Raw genomic sequence first — 19,761 nt, forward strand, 5'->3', positions numbered from 1 at the left:
TGACAATAACCAGCCAACAGCAAAGATGCTTTTTCTGTTTTTCTCTCTTGTCCCTGCTTGCTTGGCTGCCCGCGGTCTATGGTGAGGCTGTGTGTTTACTGCTCCAGTGTTGTTTTACAGGCCCAGCAGGTGTGACCAGGGTTCGGCAGTGTGGGCCAAGAACCAGATGGTTTCATGACTCAGGTGCTCCATGCCTGGGTAACCTGCCAGCTGCAGTTGTCTACGGCCCATCCTGATTGATTCTCTCTCTCGCTTGGCTTTCTGGCTCATCTCGGGCTGTATGTGTAGCCAGTCTGGAATGGGTCAGCCAGACCTATAGTGAGGTGTGTGCACTGACATTTACCTTGATGGATTCAGACACATTGCAAGATTGAGGGGAAATGTGGAATGGGTAAGACACGAAGGTGGCTGGATGAAATGTCACGGTGCTAGCTGGGTGTAAACTGTCCAACATAATTGCAGGGAGGTGGTAAAATGTGCCGAGCATTCTTTAACATGGGTACGGCTGTTTCAAATTCTGGATCAATATCAGATCTGTACACAAAAGCAAAGTTAACGTACCTCGATCTATTCAGCTTACAGAAAACAATGCCTTAAAGCAGGGGTGGGCAACTCCAGGCCTCGAGGGCCGGTGTCCTGCAGGTTTTTGATGTGTCCTTGATCCATCACAGCTGATTTAAATGGTTAAATGACCTCCTCAACATGTCCTGAAGTTCTCCAGAGGCCTGGTAATGAGCTAATCATTTGATTCAGGTGTGTTGACCCAGGGTGAGATCTAAAACCTGCAGGACACCGGCCCTTGAAGCCTGGGGTTCCCCACCCCTGACTTAAACAAAAGAAAAAAAGCACAGACAGTGAAATAAAGTCCAGTTTTTGGAAGATACCGTTTTTCAGTACTTGTATTGTATTTGTGAATCAACACAAAAAAAAAAACAGGTGAAATAATTCTCGATAATAAAGACATTAGAATGCATGAAGGACGCAGACTGACAGGAGTCTGTTCCCTTCGTTTTCCTTTGCCTCTCTCAATCTTCCTTCTTCCACTGTCTGATTGCATTTAGCCTCACATACACACAGTCCATGTGCACATACTCACACATCACTTCTAACAGCCATCACAGCCTTTCTCTCAACCTCTTCCTGCCCGCCACTCCTCAGCAAATATCTGGTATAGCGGTCTCCATCTCTATCTATCGATGCACTCTGAATTCTCGAGGCGCTATTGATTCCCAGCAGAGGTGACATTTACTGTGTGCTCTCCCAAGTCATTGCCTTAATCACCTGACTGGTCCTTCACACTTGAACTAAATCAGATGTCAAACTCTCAAGCGATGAGCTGACCCGCTGTTACTCCTCACGAATGAATATGAGTTGACTGACATCATAACCGCAACGACAAAAAACAGCAACCTGAGCCACTCGGCCCTCACACCCTTAGTCAGCCTCGTCTGTCATTTTAATCAATACTACTATCTGCTCATCTCTGTAAAGACAACTTTTACACTTTTTACTTTTTACTGCCTCATAAAATACTGACCTTGTGATGACCACGGTGTACTTTTCATTCCCCGTTCATTTTTGCACTTTTCACCTTAATGCTGTGAACAGATCTTATGATGCGACGGCCTGATCTAAATGCTAGAGGTAAAAAACACATGGATGCTTCGTTCATAATTGAGCATTCCTCGTCTGCTAATATCAACCTAAAGACATGCACGCCGAGTAGCTGTCAATAGATAACTGTATATATATTTCTCCACCAAGAAGCGAATGTATACTAGGGCTGCCACAAACGATTATTTTGGTAGTCCACTAGTCACCGATTATTTTTGCGATTAGTCGACTAATCAGATCATCATCCATTGGACGTGAAACGTACAGCTTATTGCACCAGCAGCATCTGCTCTTATATAACTATCATTAGCTTACAGCTTTAAGTGTTTAAGGTCTGTGCTAACTAAAAATAAAGACAAGATGATAGTTTATTAAATTTTAATGAAATCTGCAGATTGTTTCGGTGAAGTTTAATAAACTCCTTGTATAAAATAAAATACTACAAAAAGCCAAACAATAACATTTTGAAGTTATCTAAGTGACTCATATATCATGTTTAACCTGAGTAGCGAAAGACGGCGGTGGGTTTGAAAACGGTTTGCTGGGAGTCCGGTGTTCTCACGGCGCTAGTGAGCCTAGCCCCCGGCTCGCTATCGAGCTAGTGGGTAACAGACGTCTCCGAAAACGTCGGAGCGCTTTTGAAAATATGTGGTGTCCTGATAAACTGAGCAGATATTTGAGGTTTACACAGCTACATTCTCACCTGAAAATATGTTAAACGTTTATTTTGTGACCCAGAAAGAATAATAAGAGTAATATTAAAACTAACTAGCTGCCACCATTGTTGGAAACTGAGCTGGGCCGCGCTATGAATTCTGGGACACAGCTTCTTCTTCTTCGGGGTTTAACGGCAGCTGGCATCCTTGTACATGCAGTGCTGCCATCTTCTGTTTCAGTCCGTTATTACACTCTTAAATCCTGCTACTTATTCCTGCGGCTTTTGGATCTTACAAAGCTTCAAACGACGCGTCGACTATTAAATCAGTCGTCGACGATTTTGATAGTCGACTAATCGTGGCAGCTCTTATGTGTACAAACCCATCCAGCCCCAATTTTTTTCTTCGCAATTTTATTATTTTGTCCTCATTTAAAATGTAATAAGGCTTTTATGAGCTCCACAAACATGACTTCCAACCACCAGAAAACATTTCTTTGAGACGTACGACAACTTTTTAAACATAATTATTTATTTATTAGGAAAAGGTTCGTCAAAAGTGGAGCTTAAAAAAAAGGAACAGAAAAAAATCTCTTTTGTGGATTTTCTGGTTTTACGACTGATTAATGTTGAGCTGCATAAAAGTCGTTTAATAACTGCATTGTTAGTATAAATACAGAGAATTTGTATTTGTTCAGATGCATAAACACGTCTAACAGACAGTATTCAAGTCTCACCAATAACAGAACCAACAACAAAAGTGAGCATAGTGTTGTTGCTGGTGATGATATTTTATTCTATTTTTTCCAACATTTGGTATTTCACCCATTTTGGATGAATGAAGGTATCTCCTTGAAAGTAGATTACATTGATCTTGGACACATTTATCAAAAGTTGTCCTGCAGGTTTTCAGTGATTGCTCAAACTTCTACTTTATATTACTCCAGATGTGTGCTGGTTTCAGATTAGGTTCCACGTTTTCTTTTCTTATCTTTTCTTTTCTCGTTGGAAAACATAATTGACTTGGTTAATTAAATGTCTATTAATACTTTTCATTCTTTTTCAGATATTAAACCAGTGATATGTTCATTAATAATGTAATTTGTTGATAATATAGTGTAGAGGCTCTATATATTATTTGCGTTTCACTTTTTATTTGCTTTTGAGTTTCACTAGTTGTTTGGTTAGGTTTAGAAATCCATAATGTTCTTGTGTCTTAGTATTATTTTAATCTTTTTTGCTATTAATATTAATAATAATTATGATATGTTATAATATTCCCGTGTCTATTGGTGGTGGTTCGCACCGTCCCCTCACCTCAGCTCTCGGTTTGCTGGAGCTTTTCTATGTGAAGTTTGGCATGTTCTCTGCATACCTCTGTGGCCTCTCTGGCTTCTTCCTTCACCTCACACACTTGCATGTTGTTGATCCTAAATTGCCCGTGAATGTGAGCATAAAAGGTCGTCTCTCTACGTTAACCCTCAAAACACTGGCGCCCGGTGCAGGGTGTACCCCGCGTCTGAGCTTGTGACAGCTTGGACAGGCTGCAGCTCAAATGCACGGATAGATGGGAATTAGTTTTTTCTTCTCCTTCTTTCTTTTTTAAATTATAAGACCAAAAGAAATAAGATGAAACAGTGAATAATTTAACATTTAGCAAAATGAGTTTTGAGGTCAGAGTTTTTTCTTTTGTTTTGTTTGAATGAGATCTGATCATCTTTCTTTTTTGGCTGAATCAATATTGAAGAGTAAAGCACAGTCATAAGTGATACAGCAAGCTGAAAATAGAATTTTATTAGATCCCAATGATCCTGCTGTCTGACACTTACCATTTGCATGACTTGTTTACTCCACTCCTCTCTCTCATGTTGTCCACATATCCTGCTAAATGCTTTCTGATCTATTTATCTCCTTGGCTCTGTGTCCATCATCTCATTAAACTGTTACATAATACACAATTTTCAGTTGCTTGACCAAGATAATTGTTCCGGCCGAAGAGGTATTTTCATAGAGCCGAGGCTCTTTGTTCCCTAAGACCAGACCATAGCAACCCCTCTGTGTAGCACTCTGGCAAACACATACAGAGCCAGTTACTGCTGAACAGTGAGAGCCTGAAAGAAACATCAAAACGAAACGAGGGACCCGGCATAAAAACAAACAAACGAAAAATAATTACTTTCATTGAACCCAACAGATAAAAATACTGTGAAGTTGAGGAATCATTTAATAGTTTTTCTATATGTGCATTTATATTTTCATCATGTCTGTGTTGGCGCACACAGGCAGGAGCTTCACTAAACTTCATTGTCGAGAACATTTGAGCAAAGAATTAGGTCAGATATCCACGTCCCCCTAATTCTAACTAATTCAATTTTGCACTTGTATAACAAAACAATAACCAGAGGATTTTCATACCGTTAAACCATTTTTTAAATCTACCAAGTTCAGTCTCTCATATATGTAAAATAAGAACCAACAAGCGAGCTTAAACACACATAAAAACAGCTCAGACAAACAATAAAAGGTGTATGTACACACACACAACATCTCACCGAAATCTTTTATCTCCACACAATCTCTGCATAACTTTGAAAGAGATTTTTAGCTGATACTCTCATCAAAAAGACTTATTAGGAAAAAGACTGACATTGACGATAATACCTCTCAGCTGGCTGATACGACCTTCACTGATCCAGTAGACCTAAATGGATTCCTGATGGAGGGTAGTGGCTGACAATAACACCTGCCTGTTTCTACCGCCACTCCCATTAACTCTGTGTTGCCTTAATACTGTGGTTCAGCACTGGAGCTGGATTGTAATATTTTCCCCTTAATGGACGTTGAAATGAGTGTTCATGATGTGCGTTGATGGAGGTGTGTGGTGTATATCCATGTTTTCCTGCCATGCCAACATGACTTGCAGCCTACTTAGTCAGCATGCTTGAGTTTAGGGACAAACGGTGTCAGGACAGAATAAATTAATATTTTGACAAGCAAGGAAAACAATTCAATTCAGTTTTATTTACAGTATATCACGTGTAAATCACAACAACAGTCACTTCAAGGCGCTTTATATTGTAAGGTAAAGACCCCACAATTATACAGCAAGCACTTTGGTGACAGTGGGAAGGAAAAACTCCCTTTTAACAGGAAGAAACCTCCAACAGAACCAGGCTCAGGGAGGGGCGGGGCCATCTGCTGTGACCGGTTAGGATGGGGAATAAAGACAGGACAAGGACAAAGACACGCTTTGGGCGCGCCTTCCCGGGGTGTGGTGATCAGAGAGGTGGGAAGTAACAAAGTACAAATACTACGTTACTGTACCAAGGTCGAATTTTCAGGTATCTGTACTATACTTTATTAGTAAAGTCAAGAGTATTTAATTTTCTACTTTTACTTCTACAGTTTACACAATTATCTGTACTTTCTACACTTTCCTTACATTTTCATAACAGTCTCGTTACTCTCGATTCACCTGTATCGTTTGTAGCATTTACAATTTCAAATGTAACATTTCTATTAATTCAAGAAACATCAGCAAACATACAAACTGTTCATGTGCAGTGTGTTGCAGTGTGTTGCTGGCTAAAGGTACAGCTGCTGTATTTGTAGGGAGAGAAAGGAATGTGGGATAAGTTCACTCAGAGATGGAGAAAGATATAAGACAGGCAGCACAGGAACGGGGAAACAGGTTATACCTAAAGGTAAGGTCAGTCATACTTGATACACTGCAGATCTAAAAATGACTTTGTCAGGATAAACAGATTCGCCTGCAAAACTGTGTTTGACTGGTGCACAGCAGCTGTGGTGTTCATGGTCACTGTCAGGTTACCTTAAGTATAGGAGATAATCTGCATTGAGTTGATGATGCTTAGATTAATTTCCTGAATTCCACTCTTATACCAACTGTATACAGTGTAGTATAAAGACAACACAGAGTGGGCTGTCATTGTCATTGTAGGACATAGAAATCAGCCAGGACAGCTCATGAAACATCTGCTGACATCTTGTTGAATTCAGTTCTGTAAATCCACAAAGAGCAGCAGGTCAGCTGATCACAGCCTGCACTGGTGCTCACATTAGTGATTATCACAGGTTGTGATTCTGTTTCCAACACCAAGCCACTACAACTGATCTTAGGGTTCCCCAACCTGCTGAATCCCACTTCTTGGCTGTCCTCATTAGAGATGGGCAGTAACGCGTTACTGTAATCCGATTACTTTTTTCAAGTGATAATGGATTAGATTTATATAGCCTATTCATTCACTCTCACATTCACACACTGGTGGAGGCAGCTACAGTTGTAGCCACAGCTGCCCTGGGGCAGACTGACAGAGGCGAGGCTGCCATATCGCGCCATCGGCCCCTCTGGCCATCACCAGTAGGTGAAGTGTCTTGCCCAAGGACACAACGACCAGGACAGAGAGCCCGGGGATCGAACCGGCGACCTTCCGGTTACAGATGCGATTCCCACCCACTCGTGTGTGGGGCGAGCCATGGTCTCCCCACACACGAGTAAAGTAAGGGATTACTATCGCAAAAACGGTAATTAGATTACTGTTACTTTCCCGTAGGAACGCTGCGTTACTGCGTTACTAAAACCGTGATTTTTTGCGAGAATGTCTCATGACAGTGACGTAAGCGAGTGCGACGTTCGTGGCAACAGCTGTGTGCAGATCAACAATGGATCATATATCAGTGCGGAGAGAGTATGAGCGTGCAGCGTTTAAAGCGTGGAAGTACTGACCTTACTTTGAGTTTGATTCCATAAAAAGTGACAAAAACATTAGTGTCCGCTGTGCGTGGGAAGAAAACTTCTTTTTACAGCGAAAAAAAACCCTAAACTTCCAACAAGCACCGAGTAGCTACGACGTAATGGGAAACTCACAGAGAAACTCGCGGATTCTTCCACTGACCGCGGCACACCTGCACCAGGGTAAACCTCCGCCTACCCCACTCCTGCTTTACAGGTGAAAATAGAGCAACAGGACCGCTGAGTCTTTGACTTTATTTATTTTCTGCTGTGTTTTACTTGCATCTATTTGAAAGACTGAGTGTAAACACACAAAATATTTTATTTTATGTGCTGGAATGTGCAGAAAATAGGTTTAAATGTTAAACTAATTTCTTCCAGTCAGAGAATGTTGCAGATAATTAAATTTTTGCTTGATGCATAAAGTTAAAAGATTTAAACTAATAAAACAAGTTTTAAAAAGAGACTTTTCCATTTGATTACATTTTGTATGATGGATTATGCAGAAAAAGTAGAATTGGGCTGAAAGATCTATCACTTTATCACCTCTTCAGGTTGTAAATTGTGTTTTTAAAAAGTAACTAATTACTTTTGAAAATAAGTAATCAATAAAGTAATGGGATTACTTTTTGGGGGAAGTAATAAGTAATTAGTTACTGATTATTTTTTTCAAGTAACTTGACCAACACTGGTCCTCATGTTTGTGTTTGGGTGTGAAGGCAAATTGTAGACAACTAAATACAGTTAAATTAAATTTCTTTCACTTGTGTCCTACATAACAGATTCAAACATTCATTAGAATTTCATTCAAATAACATTTGTATTCTCGTGTACTTATAATATTATATTATTATATTGATATAGCAAAAGGTTTAGTTGTCTTTGCATAGAAATATCTGGTAGAATTTCTCTTTGAGGTGTTACTTTTCCTTTCTTAGTCTGAGTACATTTCAGAGACTGTACTTTTTTCTTTTACTTCAGTAAAGAAGTAGATTCAGTACTTCAGGTGTTACTGGAGTATTTTGTTAAAAACCACAGATATCTGTACTTCTACTTAAGTAAAGAATACCGTTACTTTGGCCACCTTTGGTGTACGTAAGACCTCTATGGCCTTATGGTGGACAAAGCTTGTTTACCATGAGGCTGGATCTTGATACACGATTACAGCACAGCTTTGTGTCTTTTAAGTAAATAAAATAAATATTTGAGTATGAAATTTTGTTTGTATTTTAAAACAATGATGCAAAAAGATATAAAATAGAAGAAATAAGACAATAAAGCAACTAAAACAACAACTTTGGGTCAATGTTGTGTCTTTCGTTGAACATTACATACTACATAATGGTCCATTTTGCAGGTTAGACTGTGCCAATAATTTTGATAACATGTGTCATAAAGTCAGCAAACAATTATTTTCACTGGTGAAGTCGGGTTTCCTTAATCAAGATGCACAAATGAACCTGTAGATCTAAATCAGCAGATGTAGCTCACCTGTAAGTGTAAATGTGAATGTGCTGTATATGGTTATTTGTGAATGACTGGCTATTTCTATTTGTCAATCCTCTTGCTTAATAGGTGGCAGGTAAGTATAATGTTAGTATAATGACAGAGTCACAGAGATTAAACTTTGTGTTTGTGCAGGAAAAAAGTGTTAATTGACTCTGTAGCACAATAAAATTTCACATTAGAGGAAATAAAATATTGTGACTGCTGCATTTGCATAAAATCACCTCCCTTAATTTACGTTCAGTATGTAGACATATCCTGAGTTTTTCTATTAGTGGGTGACTGATCTCTTCATCTCTCGGCTGCTTCTTTACGCTGTCACACAAACTATTTCTGAAAATATAACACTACACAGTTTTGTAAACCTGTGAAATCATTTGAAGTGATATATTGATCAACCTTCAGTTTCAAAGTTGCTGTAACTGTAGTATATCTATGAAACTAATGCAGTTCTTCTTCTTTGGTAGTTTTAAAAAAATGTTATCAGAGATACAGTCCAGAAAGACAGAGCCGTGAAATTATTTATTTCTTATTCTCAGTAAAAACACGAGGCTTTTAAGAATAGTAGAGTCTGTGACGTTTATGGTAAATGTTGTATTGCACTTTATGTTTATGAACTCGTTGTCATCCTTAAAGATGCAGGGCACCAGGAAACCATTGGAAAATCATTATAATCACTCTATGAAATCAGAAATTGTTCCCCACAATATTTTCTTAGCATTAGCTTCAACTGGTTCACACATATTAATCACCTTGGATGGTTGCTGGCTTATAACTCTCTTGTACACATTCAAGTGGTTATCCAAAGCTGTGAGTCTTTGCTTGGTATCTGTGTGGACAGCTTGTGGTACTTCCACCATTCTGCAGCTCTGATAGATGACTAGCTTCCCTCTGTGCTGCCTTCATCTTGGCCCCTGATCCTAACATTGTTCCTCGCATCCATTCAATGCATTCAACGCACCTTTTGTTCATCCCCCAGTATGCGGGGATGATGACACCCTGGCTCCACCGTGCTAAAGTATTTGTTGTACCTCATCAGTCTCTTGTAAACTGCCTACAGGGCGAGTGGGATTTTTTTTAATGATACAAAATTTACCTGATATCTTACAAAATGTTTCTAACCTTATTTCTGACAGTGTTGGTGCCACCTTGGATCTTCCACAAAATACTCCATCATGACTTGTTCAAAACAAATAATTCACGCTTATAAAGCTATTTGTTATATATCATAATGACAACACATATTTTTAATGCTGGACATAAAAACTAAAGGTAACAAGAACAATAACCTGAAAGAAAAGGTGTCCTATCATTATCTCTTTAACAGCATATCCTCAATCAATGTGAAGTATTAGTTTTGCTGTGATATGCTCCAGCCTAGAGGATGTTTGGTTTGAACATCCCTTCAGTCATTTTACAGCCTGTTTCCATGGGAACATCCACCCTTTAAACCCCTTTGAAAAACAGGGGCCGAAGTATTTTTTCCACTTTAAATATTTCTTTAACCTGAATGAGGTTTTTTTGCTCTTTTTGAGAAAGACAGTTTATCAGTAAAAAGTCAAGGAGGGTAGTTTTAAATTTAAATTGTAAAGCAGCACATTGAGAAAAAGACAAAAATCTATGAACACTAAAAATAAAAAAGAAATAAAACCATACTCATGTCTTTACTAACTCCAGTAACACCGATGAGCCTCAGAGGAGAAAACATCGAATCACACGAAGACTGTCGTTGTTATTTGCTTTAAACTGTAATGTAAAAGTGCATCACTCTAACACTCTCACCATTATAAGCTGTGCCTGTGTAAATATGCCGTTTCTGAGTAGTACTACTCAGAAAAGGTTTGTTGTAAAAACTAGAAAGGATGTTAGGAAATATGAACGATATGTACGAGGTCTGTGGTCCAAGGACACGTTAGCTGCTAGCATCACACAGCTCGACTCCCGGTGCCTTATGTTTGGGTCAGAGGTGAAACTGTGGGGGGGGAAATGCCAGGAGAATTCCTACAGTGTTAGAATTGCTGCTTTTTCTTTGCCATGGATTATTTATGTATCTGCTTTATGCTTTTGCTGTTTATTTTGGGGAATTGCATCTTTAAAAATGTGTTTCTGTTATTCCAGCTTTGGTCCTCTGGTCTGAACCATGTGCTTATCTGTAATATTCTGACTGTTGGTGTTTTCTGTGTTGCAGGTTGCCCATGTGGGTGGCCAAGGGGATGGTGGCCACGAGGGCTGTGTGCCTGGCTTCCAGGTCAAAAAGTACCAGGTGATGTACAGAGGTCCTTTCCAAAAAGGACAACGCCTTCTTCAAGGTCAGTAAATTGGTTAAAATCTCTATATCCACACCACAATTCAACATCCAGTTGTACCGACACAAATATCCTTTCCTTCATCTGTCTGGGTTTTGAGGATTTGAACAGCAGCATATCACGGGGCTCTAGGCAGCAGGTTCCTACCAGGTCAAGGTGGAATTATGTGTGTGTGCATGTTCATTAAAATTCCTTTGATTATAAACATGGGGTAAAACGGGTTGCTTCTTTGCACCACAGTGATAACCAGGGGTGGAAGTAACGAATTACAAATACTCACGTTACTGTAATTAAGTAAATTTTTTGGGTACTTGTACTTTTACGAGTAATTTTTCAAGTGTGTAATTTTACTCATACTTGAGTACAACTTACACCATGTAATCTACTTCGCTACTTATAAAATCAAAAGTCACTACTGAGTACGCCCACAATTTGAATTAATATTCAAACCTTTCGTCTGCATTTTTGCAGCCAATAAGGCCGTGCAATCGCAACCGCGCCAATTTAAGACGTAAGCAAAGAATAAACTCCGCTGCAGCAGCAGGCACAGGTGTCTGGAGGTGCTAAATGGTGGAGTATAAACTAATTTATAGACGAAAGATTTGGAGACAAAGAAGCCAAAATGGAGACAGAGGACAACACTGTCAACCATGAAAACGACGTAGAAAAGACGGAGGAGGCGTGCCCGTGGCCGTACCTGGAGGAATTTTTCGTGTACAGAGGAAGAAAAGGAGACAGCGTCCAGATGCAGTGCAAACTTTGTTTGACCTCTACAGTCATTTCAGCTTACAAGACTTCAGCATCTAATCTAAAAAAACACATTGAGGTAAGAGGTTTTACAACTATACGTGTATGATATTGCTTTCTTATTTTTCATGTGTGTTAAGGTTACTAGTTTGGCTAAGATATTGTCACCGCCATTGGTTAGCCTGATATTAAAATAAGACGGAGCTAGCTAATGTGCGTGTGTGCATGCATAACTGAGCTACAATTCGTAGGAATGTTTTAGCTTATTATTTGGATAACCACCGTCATTACAATAAATTAAACTTGTAGTCATTTAAAACTCACAGGCCTACAATCAGCTGGCCTATTTAAAAAAACAAACAAACAAAAAAACAAACAAACTTGAACACAGTGCTGAGCTGCATCTCAAATTAATCTTCCAGCTCTCAGCTGACATGTACCAGAGCCCGATTGATGGATCAGTTGATCAGTATCATTGGCCTGATATAGGTCTATCATAGTGACGTGGCTCTTAATCAGTAGGGTTATATGTTTCCCAATATGATATCTTTTTTTAAAGAACATAATGTGGATTGGTTTTATTTGTTAGCTGTATGGGCAGCATTTTTGTGTATGTGATCCCTTTTCTTAAATTAGATTTGCTAGATACACATATTTTGCTCTCTTAGTATTTTTAGGACCTGACTAATACTGAAAACTTTAGGGTGATACTGATAAAAAGGAGTTAAAAATTTAGATACTGATACATTGGTCGATACTCTTTTTACAGATAGTATACATATTACAGAACTTAGAATGTATACAGAAATTCATGTTTTTTGCAATGATCGTTCAAAATTGGTTTACACTTGTGAATAAATACAGCAATATATCTGCAAAATTTGACCAATTCACCACTCTTTTATACTATGCTCAACAATCAAAGATTAGCTCAAGTCTAGTTGAATGATGTTTTAAAAATGTGTTTTCTTTTAGTGTTAATCACAGTGATGTTATGAAGTAATGTATGAACCTGACGTATGATAATATTTATCTCTACAGAGGAAACATCCATCGAAGACTGAGCAGTACAATATCACTGTGGCATCAACATCTCGACAGCGAAAGACCACAGCCACACCAAACAAGCTCTCAGCAAATACACAAGCCAAGTTACCAGACCTGATGTTGAGAGCTGCAAACAAACATGTTCCACAAGCAACTGTTGACAAGCTTGTCATCAATTTCATATGTGAGGGTCTACAGCCATTTGCAGTGGTAGAACAGCCATCTTTCAAAGAATTGGTTACCACATTACAACCTCAAGCCAAAGTCATCTCCAGACCCACTGTCCGTGCCAGAATCTGTGAAGCTGCTGATCACATGAAGATGACTTTGGTTGCAGCATTGGATAAAGTCAAATTTGTTGCTACCACTACTGATTGTTGGTCAGCTCATCAGAAAAGTTACCTTGGAGTCACATGCCATTGGATAGAGGAAGAGTCTGCAGCATCAGCATGCAAAAGATTGAGAGGGTCTCACACATTTGACTTGCTTGCTGGTGCGCTTGATGATATCCATTGTCAATACAAGATTAGAGGCAAAGTTGTAAGAACCACAACTGATAGTGGATCCAACTTTGTCAAGGCCTTCCACATGTTTGGGGCACAAAATGATGCAGATGAAGCTGAAGATGAAGCAGACCCAGAAATTATTGACCTGACTGACCATAGGGACTACCATGAGGCAAGTGCAATTCTTGATGAAGACTCTGGTTTGGAGTATCAACTCCCGCCTCATCAGCGATGTGCATGTCACCTGCTAAACCTTGTGGCAACAACTGATGCTGCCCTAGCAGAGAGCATGAGTGACACCTACAAGAGGCTCTCCCGTGCAACCTTTGCAAAATGCCAGGCCATTTGGAACAAAACTGGCCGATCTCATTTGGCTAATGAAGTGGTAGAGGACAAGTGTGAGCTACAGATCATTCGTCCCAATGCAACACGATGGAATTCAACCTACCTTGCCATTGAAAGGATAATACGCATCATTGATGAGAAGGGGGAAGATGCCATCAGGAGCATTTGTGAGGAGTTCAAGGTGAAAATGTGAGTAAAATTGGACACCTACCAATATGGTTGCAAATTTTGTGAATTTTCCTTAATGGATGGTTAAAAACGTGAGCAGACTCTTAATATTAAATCAGAAGATCCCTATTATAGTCATGGTGGGTTTTGTTGTTGTGTCTTACAGGTTGAGTCCTGCAGAAGTTGCATTCCTAAGGGAGTACTGTACCACCATGAAGCCACTGGTGAAAGCTGCAAACATCCTTCAGTCTGAGTCCACTTCCTTTATGGGATGGCTCCTGCCAGTAATCCAACAACTACTGTCCAAACTCAGCAGGCTGGAGACATCAAGCACGACATGCGTGCCACTCATCAGAGCCCTGCAAAATGGCCTTCAAAAGCGTTTTGGACGATGATGGAGGATCCAGAGTTGGCTGCAGCTGCAGTCCTCTTACCCAAGTTCAAGACTTCCTGGACTGACAGAGCAGATGTAACAGAGGCTGGTAAGGATTCATGTGATCCCATTTTTGTGTATTTTTACATTTGAACACATGCTTAAGTGAGTATTTCACCTAATACGTTGTAAGTTATTGATGGTCTGTCCTGAATACTAAACAATCCTTTTTGAGAATTTGCCGATTTTAAATTTGTGTTCAGGAATAATCACTGAAATTTAAATAACAAAATTGTGTTATCTACTTGCAATTACAGCCTTGACATACATCAAACAACATCTTGAAACGACGGAGCATGAGTGTGAGGATCAGCAAAGAGAGTCATCTGATGAAGATGAATTCTTCTCCAGACCAATCTCCAGAAGGCTGCAAAGTGCAGTTGAGCTTGATGGTTACCTTGCTTGTGCCACAGACACCATGGAGCTGCTGCACTCCTTCTCAGCCATCAAAAACCTCTCTCTTAAACTGAACACAGCTCTGCCTGCTTCTGCTGCGTGTGAACGACTTTTTAGCTGTGCTGGTTTACTCTTCACAGCCAAACGAAGTCGGATTGCCTCTGTTAATTTAGAAAACCAGCTCTTGCTGAAACTGAACAAAAGGTTCAGAAAGTAAAGTGTGAAAGAAATGCTAAGACTTTAAGACACTTACCTGCCTGTTGTTCAGTGTATGGGGAAAAGTTTAAATGGTTCTACGCATGTTCAGAAACATTTTTGTCATTGTTTTAACAAACAAAATTCCTCCTTTTATATCTACATTTATTTACAAAACAAGTTACCTTTCTATACCTTGTTCATCTGAAAAATGTGCTTTGAACATAAATATTTATACTGGTGAATCGAGTTGAATGCCTGCTATTGACAACAGAATAAAACATCAGTCTGTTAAAAAGTAATTAATACTTACAGTAGTTTTTGAGAAGAGTACTTTGTACTTTTACTCAAGTATTTTTTTAACACCAGTACTTTTACTTGTAATTGAGTACAATTTAACCAGTGTAACAGTACTTGCACTTGAGTACAAATTTTGAGTACTCTTTCCACCTCTGGTGATAACAACATCATTTTTGTCTGCAAATGAATTATTCTCCTTTTTTGAATGATATTTACAAAAGTATTTTCCCTCTTTGTTCCTCCCCCGAAGACAGCTTTGAGCTGCTTAGTTAACTGTGTGTGCTGTGTGCTCATATGCAAGCGTGTTTGCTGGAGCTTTTGAGTCCCAGTTCAACGGTTACATGCTCGAGTTGACTTAGCTTTCTGCAAAGCTCCGGTCCCTAACACACTCTGACTTGCATTTTCCTCTGTATGCAGAAAATTGTGTTTGATCTCAGCAGGTTTAAAATCAAAACCTTTAAGATTTAAGAGTTCGAAGAGTTCACAGCTGACGAGTCCATGTCACGGAGGCTTAGTTCTGTCTCTGAGCCACTTGTGAGTCAGTCTTGTCGCTCCTAAGTTAGTGCAGTGACCAGTTAGTTTCCCCACAGCCTCCTGCACACATCCAATCTCAACTCCATATTGCTCCTTTGGGGCACTCTGGCAATGCCCATCTACACAACTTCACTTGGTCTCTACAGAGATCAGCAATAATGTCAGCTGGCTAGCAGTCTGCTCCTTTGGGCTTGTGAGTTATGGCGTCTTTCCACAGAAATCGACAAGGTGAAGTCAGCTAGCGGTAGTTTTATTGCAAAGCTGAGTTTCTACCAATTTATTTGCTTAATAATTCATTTTTCCTCTCATTTGTTATTTTATTCATACAACATGATGAAATACAAATGAAATATGTAAATTGAAATGGGAATAATTTATGGCGTCTTATTCACTCTGTCATTTATTGTGGAACTTGTTTTCATTCCCCTCTCATTATTCAACCTCTTCTTTATTTATTTAATCATCCCCACGATTCTTCTCCGCACTGAGAAGCTACACCAGCAGAATGTAATCACCTGCCTGTCTGACATGCGCATATTGTGTTGCATCCATATACACAGCAGTAACAGGCTTCTTTTGAGCTCACAGTGCTTTTAGTGCTTGTCGAGTTTCTTTGTGTGGCATTCACCTGATGGACAGCTTTTCCAATTGAAAATACATACTTTCCTGCCTATACAGCAAAATATGACAAATCTAAGAATTTCTCCTTCAATCTTCTTTCTTCTTTTTCAGCTTTATTGTATTTGATTTGGTCAGCCAGCGAGGCACTTTGTCATCTGGAGGTTCAGCGGTGCGTGTAGTAGGAGACAGAACGCAGTTCTGCTTTAGTGCTCTGCTCTGGGACAACACAGTGGTTCCATTACCTTGAATATGCTCCTGTCAGCAGAAACACCTCTCACCATTGGGGGGTGGGGGGTCCCACTGCTCACAGAAGTATAGGCATGCTACTGGCCACACACGTACATGCATATAAAAGTGTGGGTTCAGGCTTGTTGTGCATTTGTTACAAAGAAAACCTGAGATGCATGCTGTGATTGCCTGTTTGCTCATAGCCGTTCAACAGAAATCTTCTACTCTAAATACTTGTTTGATCATTTCAAATGTTTCTTAAAGATTTAATCGCTTTTACAAACGCTGCACTTCAATAGCTGCTAAAACTGAATAGCTGCGAAAAGACCAGACGAATATGTGAAATATAGAAACCTAGAAAAAGAAACAGATAGGGGAGGTGACTTCAGCATTCTTCGTTCAACAAAACGCGTGTAATTAGTATTGACTGTGTCGTTACGTTAGTGAAAGCTGTGTAACACGTCGCTGAATTGACCAGATGCAAGAATGTTAGATTCATGATGAAAATCAAAGCAGAATAACAGCATGTCGACAATGCGGGTGCATACTTTGCAGCGTGTTTGTGTGATTTCAGAGTAAAATGGAAAACCGTTTGTTAGCATGAAATAAACTCAGTGCTTTACGAGTACATCTCTGAGAGGATCGATGCTATTTTACCTCACTACGATCCATTTTTGTTAAATTTGAACAAACCGTCTGCTGAGTGTGAGCAGGATGTATAAAGAGTGCCAGAGGCTGCAGCCAGGCTCAGTGACACATGCAGATTTATGTAAATGCTGCTCAGCCCAGTGCCACCTGCTGCAGACCTCCCTGTGTAATTACTAGTGGAGGGGCGGTCTGTTAGTGAGAGATACCTGTTGGCGCAGACCTGGGTTCAAGGACATCCATCTCGGCTAATGGGCATTTCTGAGAAACAAATGCATACAGAAATACAGTAACGGCGACTCTTTCTCTATCTTTCCAGCTCTCGGTGGCTTTGCTGGTGCTTTGTTTATTACGCCATCACCGCTGCCTCGTAATTCCGCTCTACCTCTAGCTTTTACTCCAAGCCTAGTTTTATTGCACCTTTTGTTTTTGCTCCTACTCAGCTGGTTATTAAATTTAATATATGTGAAAGAAATGTAGGCACATGGAAATGTGAAAATTATGACTGGAAAAAAAACCTGCTTATTACATTATAAATATTACAATTTTAACATAGTAAAGAGCTTTTAAATTGTTACACTGCATGTGTAGGAAATGCAACCTTGAGGAGAAGCAGTGTGCTCCGTCCTTTCCCTTCAGCTACATGTGATGCAGACACAAACTCATTGTCTGTGTCACGTTTTGTGTAGTGAAACTGTAAAAGCTTCAGCAGCAAACTTCACATCCCCGAATGCAGCAACTATGATCTGAAGGAGAAAAATAATCTGCTTTTCTAGACTGAATTAACCTCGTGCAGCCTACAGCTCATTTTAAAAACCGTTCTGAACATCGACGTACCCTGAATGTTCTGAACAAAGAAGAAATTCATTTAAAAATATAAAAGCTTTAATAGAAAAGCCTGAAAACTGCATTTAACAAGGAGCTGAGTTTATTAACGTAAAAGATGTTCGAGTCAGTGAGAAAGTCCTGCTATCTATCAAACAGCTGTTTCCACTGAAATTGATCCATCACTTTAAATTTCATCTCTTTAATTTTGTGTAGTTTTACTGCAGCCACCACAACATCCATGAAACGGGCACTAAAGGTCGTTCACTCTGGCCTGGATCAGTTGATGAGTTTGTGAATGTTTCCCATCAGTTTGGTTTTTCACACAGAGAAAAATCCAAAATGCATCACTACAAACCATCATTTAAGGAGCTCAGGAAGAAAAGTGTCTGGACCTCTTTAAGATGCTTGAAAACCTCTCATTCAAGAAGCTTCTTCAGTTCTAAGGTCAAACGGAGGGTCCCAGATTTAAGCAGTATGGGAGTGTCCCCCAAGAGGGACAAGGACCCCCACTGATCTTAAACTGAAGAAGCTTCTCGGATGAGAGGTGAAACGACTTCAAGCAACTTAAAGAAGTCCAGATGCTTTTCTTTCCAAGCTCCTTAGACTACGATGACCTGGATAACGGAGAACCTTCACAGGCATACAAACCACGTCAGGTTATGGAGCCCCTTTATTGGCCAGATGGAGCAACAAGCGTAAATACAGGAAGAAGGTGCCGTGTTCGGCACTACTGGAGAACACAGATCATTTACATTCATTTCACAGCTAATTGGTAACTCGTACAGACCTTTGCACATCTGTAGCACCTGCCACATTAAGAATACAAACCATACGCAGCTTAGGAAGTAATCATGTTCACACCACAAACAAATATCCTTTAGAGTTTTTCTGGAAACGCACCAGGAACGCCTCCTCAAAGGGTCTCAGTGCAGTCATTTTGGTCTGGACCCTCATCTGCGCACAAACGAACTGCACCAAAGGGGAAAGAGTTCAATATGAATGGACTAAACACCACAGGTGTGAAAACACCCCAAATCTAATTACACTGCAACTGAAAACTGAACATAACATATAAGGAACAAAAAGCATTTCACACTTCCAGCAAGAAAATATTATGTAGATGAACAGAATACAAGCTGTTTGCTGAATAGCCCACGGCCTTGGATTGAAGGAGGAATTTGAAAGTGGATGTCACCCTTATTTGTTTTACAGCAAGAACTGGCAGATTTTGTTTGAGTGTTTCAAATAGCAGTGTTTGTCAGAGGGCTGAGATGCATTAGTTCTGTGGTGAAAGAAAGATTAGACGTCCTCTTCTGAAAAGTTTCAGTTTGTTCTCTCAGTGGTTTATGAGACGGCGCTGACAAACAGAAACTGTGCTATGTCTCGCCTTATTTTGCACACGTTTGTTTCGTCACTGCCCTACAGTGTTGGTCAAGTTACTTGAAAAAAGTAATCAGTAACTAATTACTGATTACTTCCCCAAAAAGTAATCCCGTTACTTTACTGATTACTTATTTTCAAAAGTAATTAATTACTTAGTTACTTAGTTACTTTTTAAAAACACGATTTACAACCCGAAGAGGTGATAGAGCGATAGATCTTTCAGCCCAATTCTACTTTTTCTGCATAATCCATCATACAAAATGTAATCAGATGGAAAAGTCTCTTTTTTTAACTTGTTTTATCAGTTTTAATCTTTTAACTTTATGCATCAAGCAAAAATGTAATTATATGCAACATTCTCTGACTGGAAGAAATTAGTTTAACATTTAAACCTATTTTCTGCACATTCCAGCACATAAAATAAAATATTTTTTGTGTTTACACTCAGTCTTTCAAATAGATGCAAGTAAAACACAGCAGAAAATAAATAAAGTCAAAGACTCAGCGGTCCTGTTGCTCTATCTTCACCTGTAAAGCAGGAGTGGGGTAGG

General features: G+C 39.5%; 1 protein-coding gene across 1 annotated transcript in view; it reads left to right on the plus strand.

Moving 5' to 3' along the window:
- Positions 1–10,402: 10,402 nt before the first annotated feature.
- Positions 10,403–19,761, plus strand: part of cdh13 (cadherin 13, H-cadherin (heart)) — a 295,213-nt gene continuing 285,854 nt past the window's right edge. The window contains exons 1-2 of the mRNA XM_085358926.1: positions 10,403–10,420; positions 10,717–10,837. Of these exons, the coding sequence (XP_085215052.1) occupies positions 10,403–10,420; positions 10,717–10,837 (139 nt within the window). The remainder of the gene's footprint in view (positions 10,421–10,716; positions 10,838–19,761) is intronic.

Source organism: Diplotaxodon limnothrissa, linkage group LG7 (genome assembly GCF_057381915.1).
Source record: "Diplotaxodon limnothrissa isolate DT_005_m linkage group LG7, D_limnothrissa_male_GT1.1, whole genome shotgun sequence".
NCBI classification, from domain to species: domain Eukaryota; kingdom Metazoa; phylum Chordata; class Actinopteri; order Cichliformes; family Cichlidae; genus Diplotaxodon; species Diplotaxodon limnothrissa.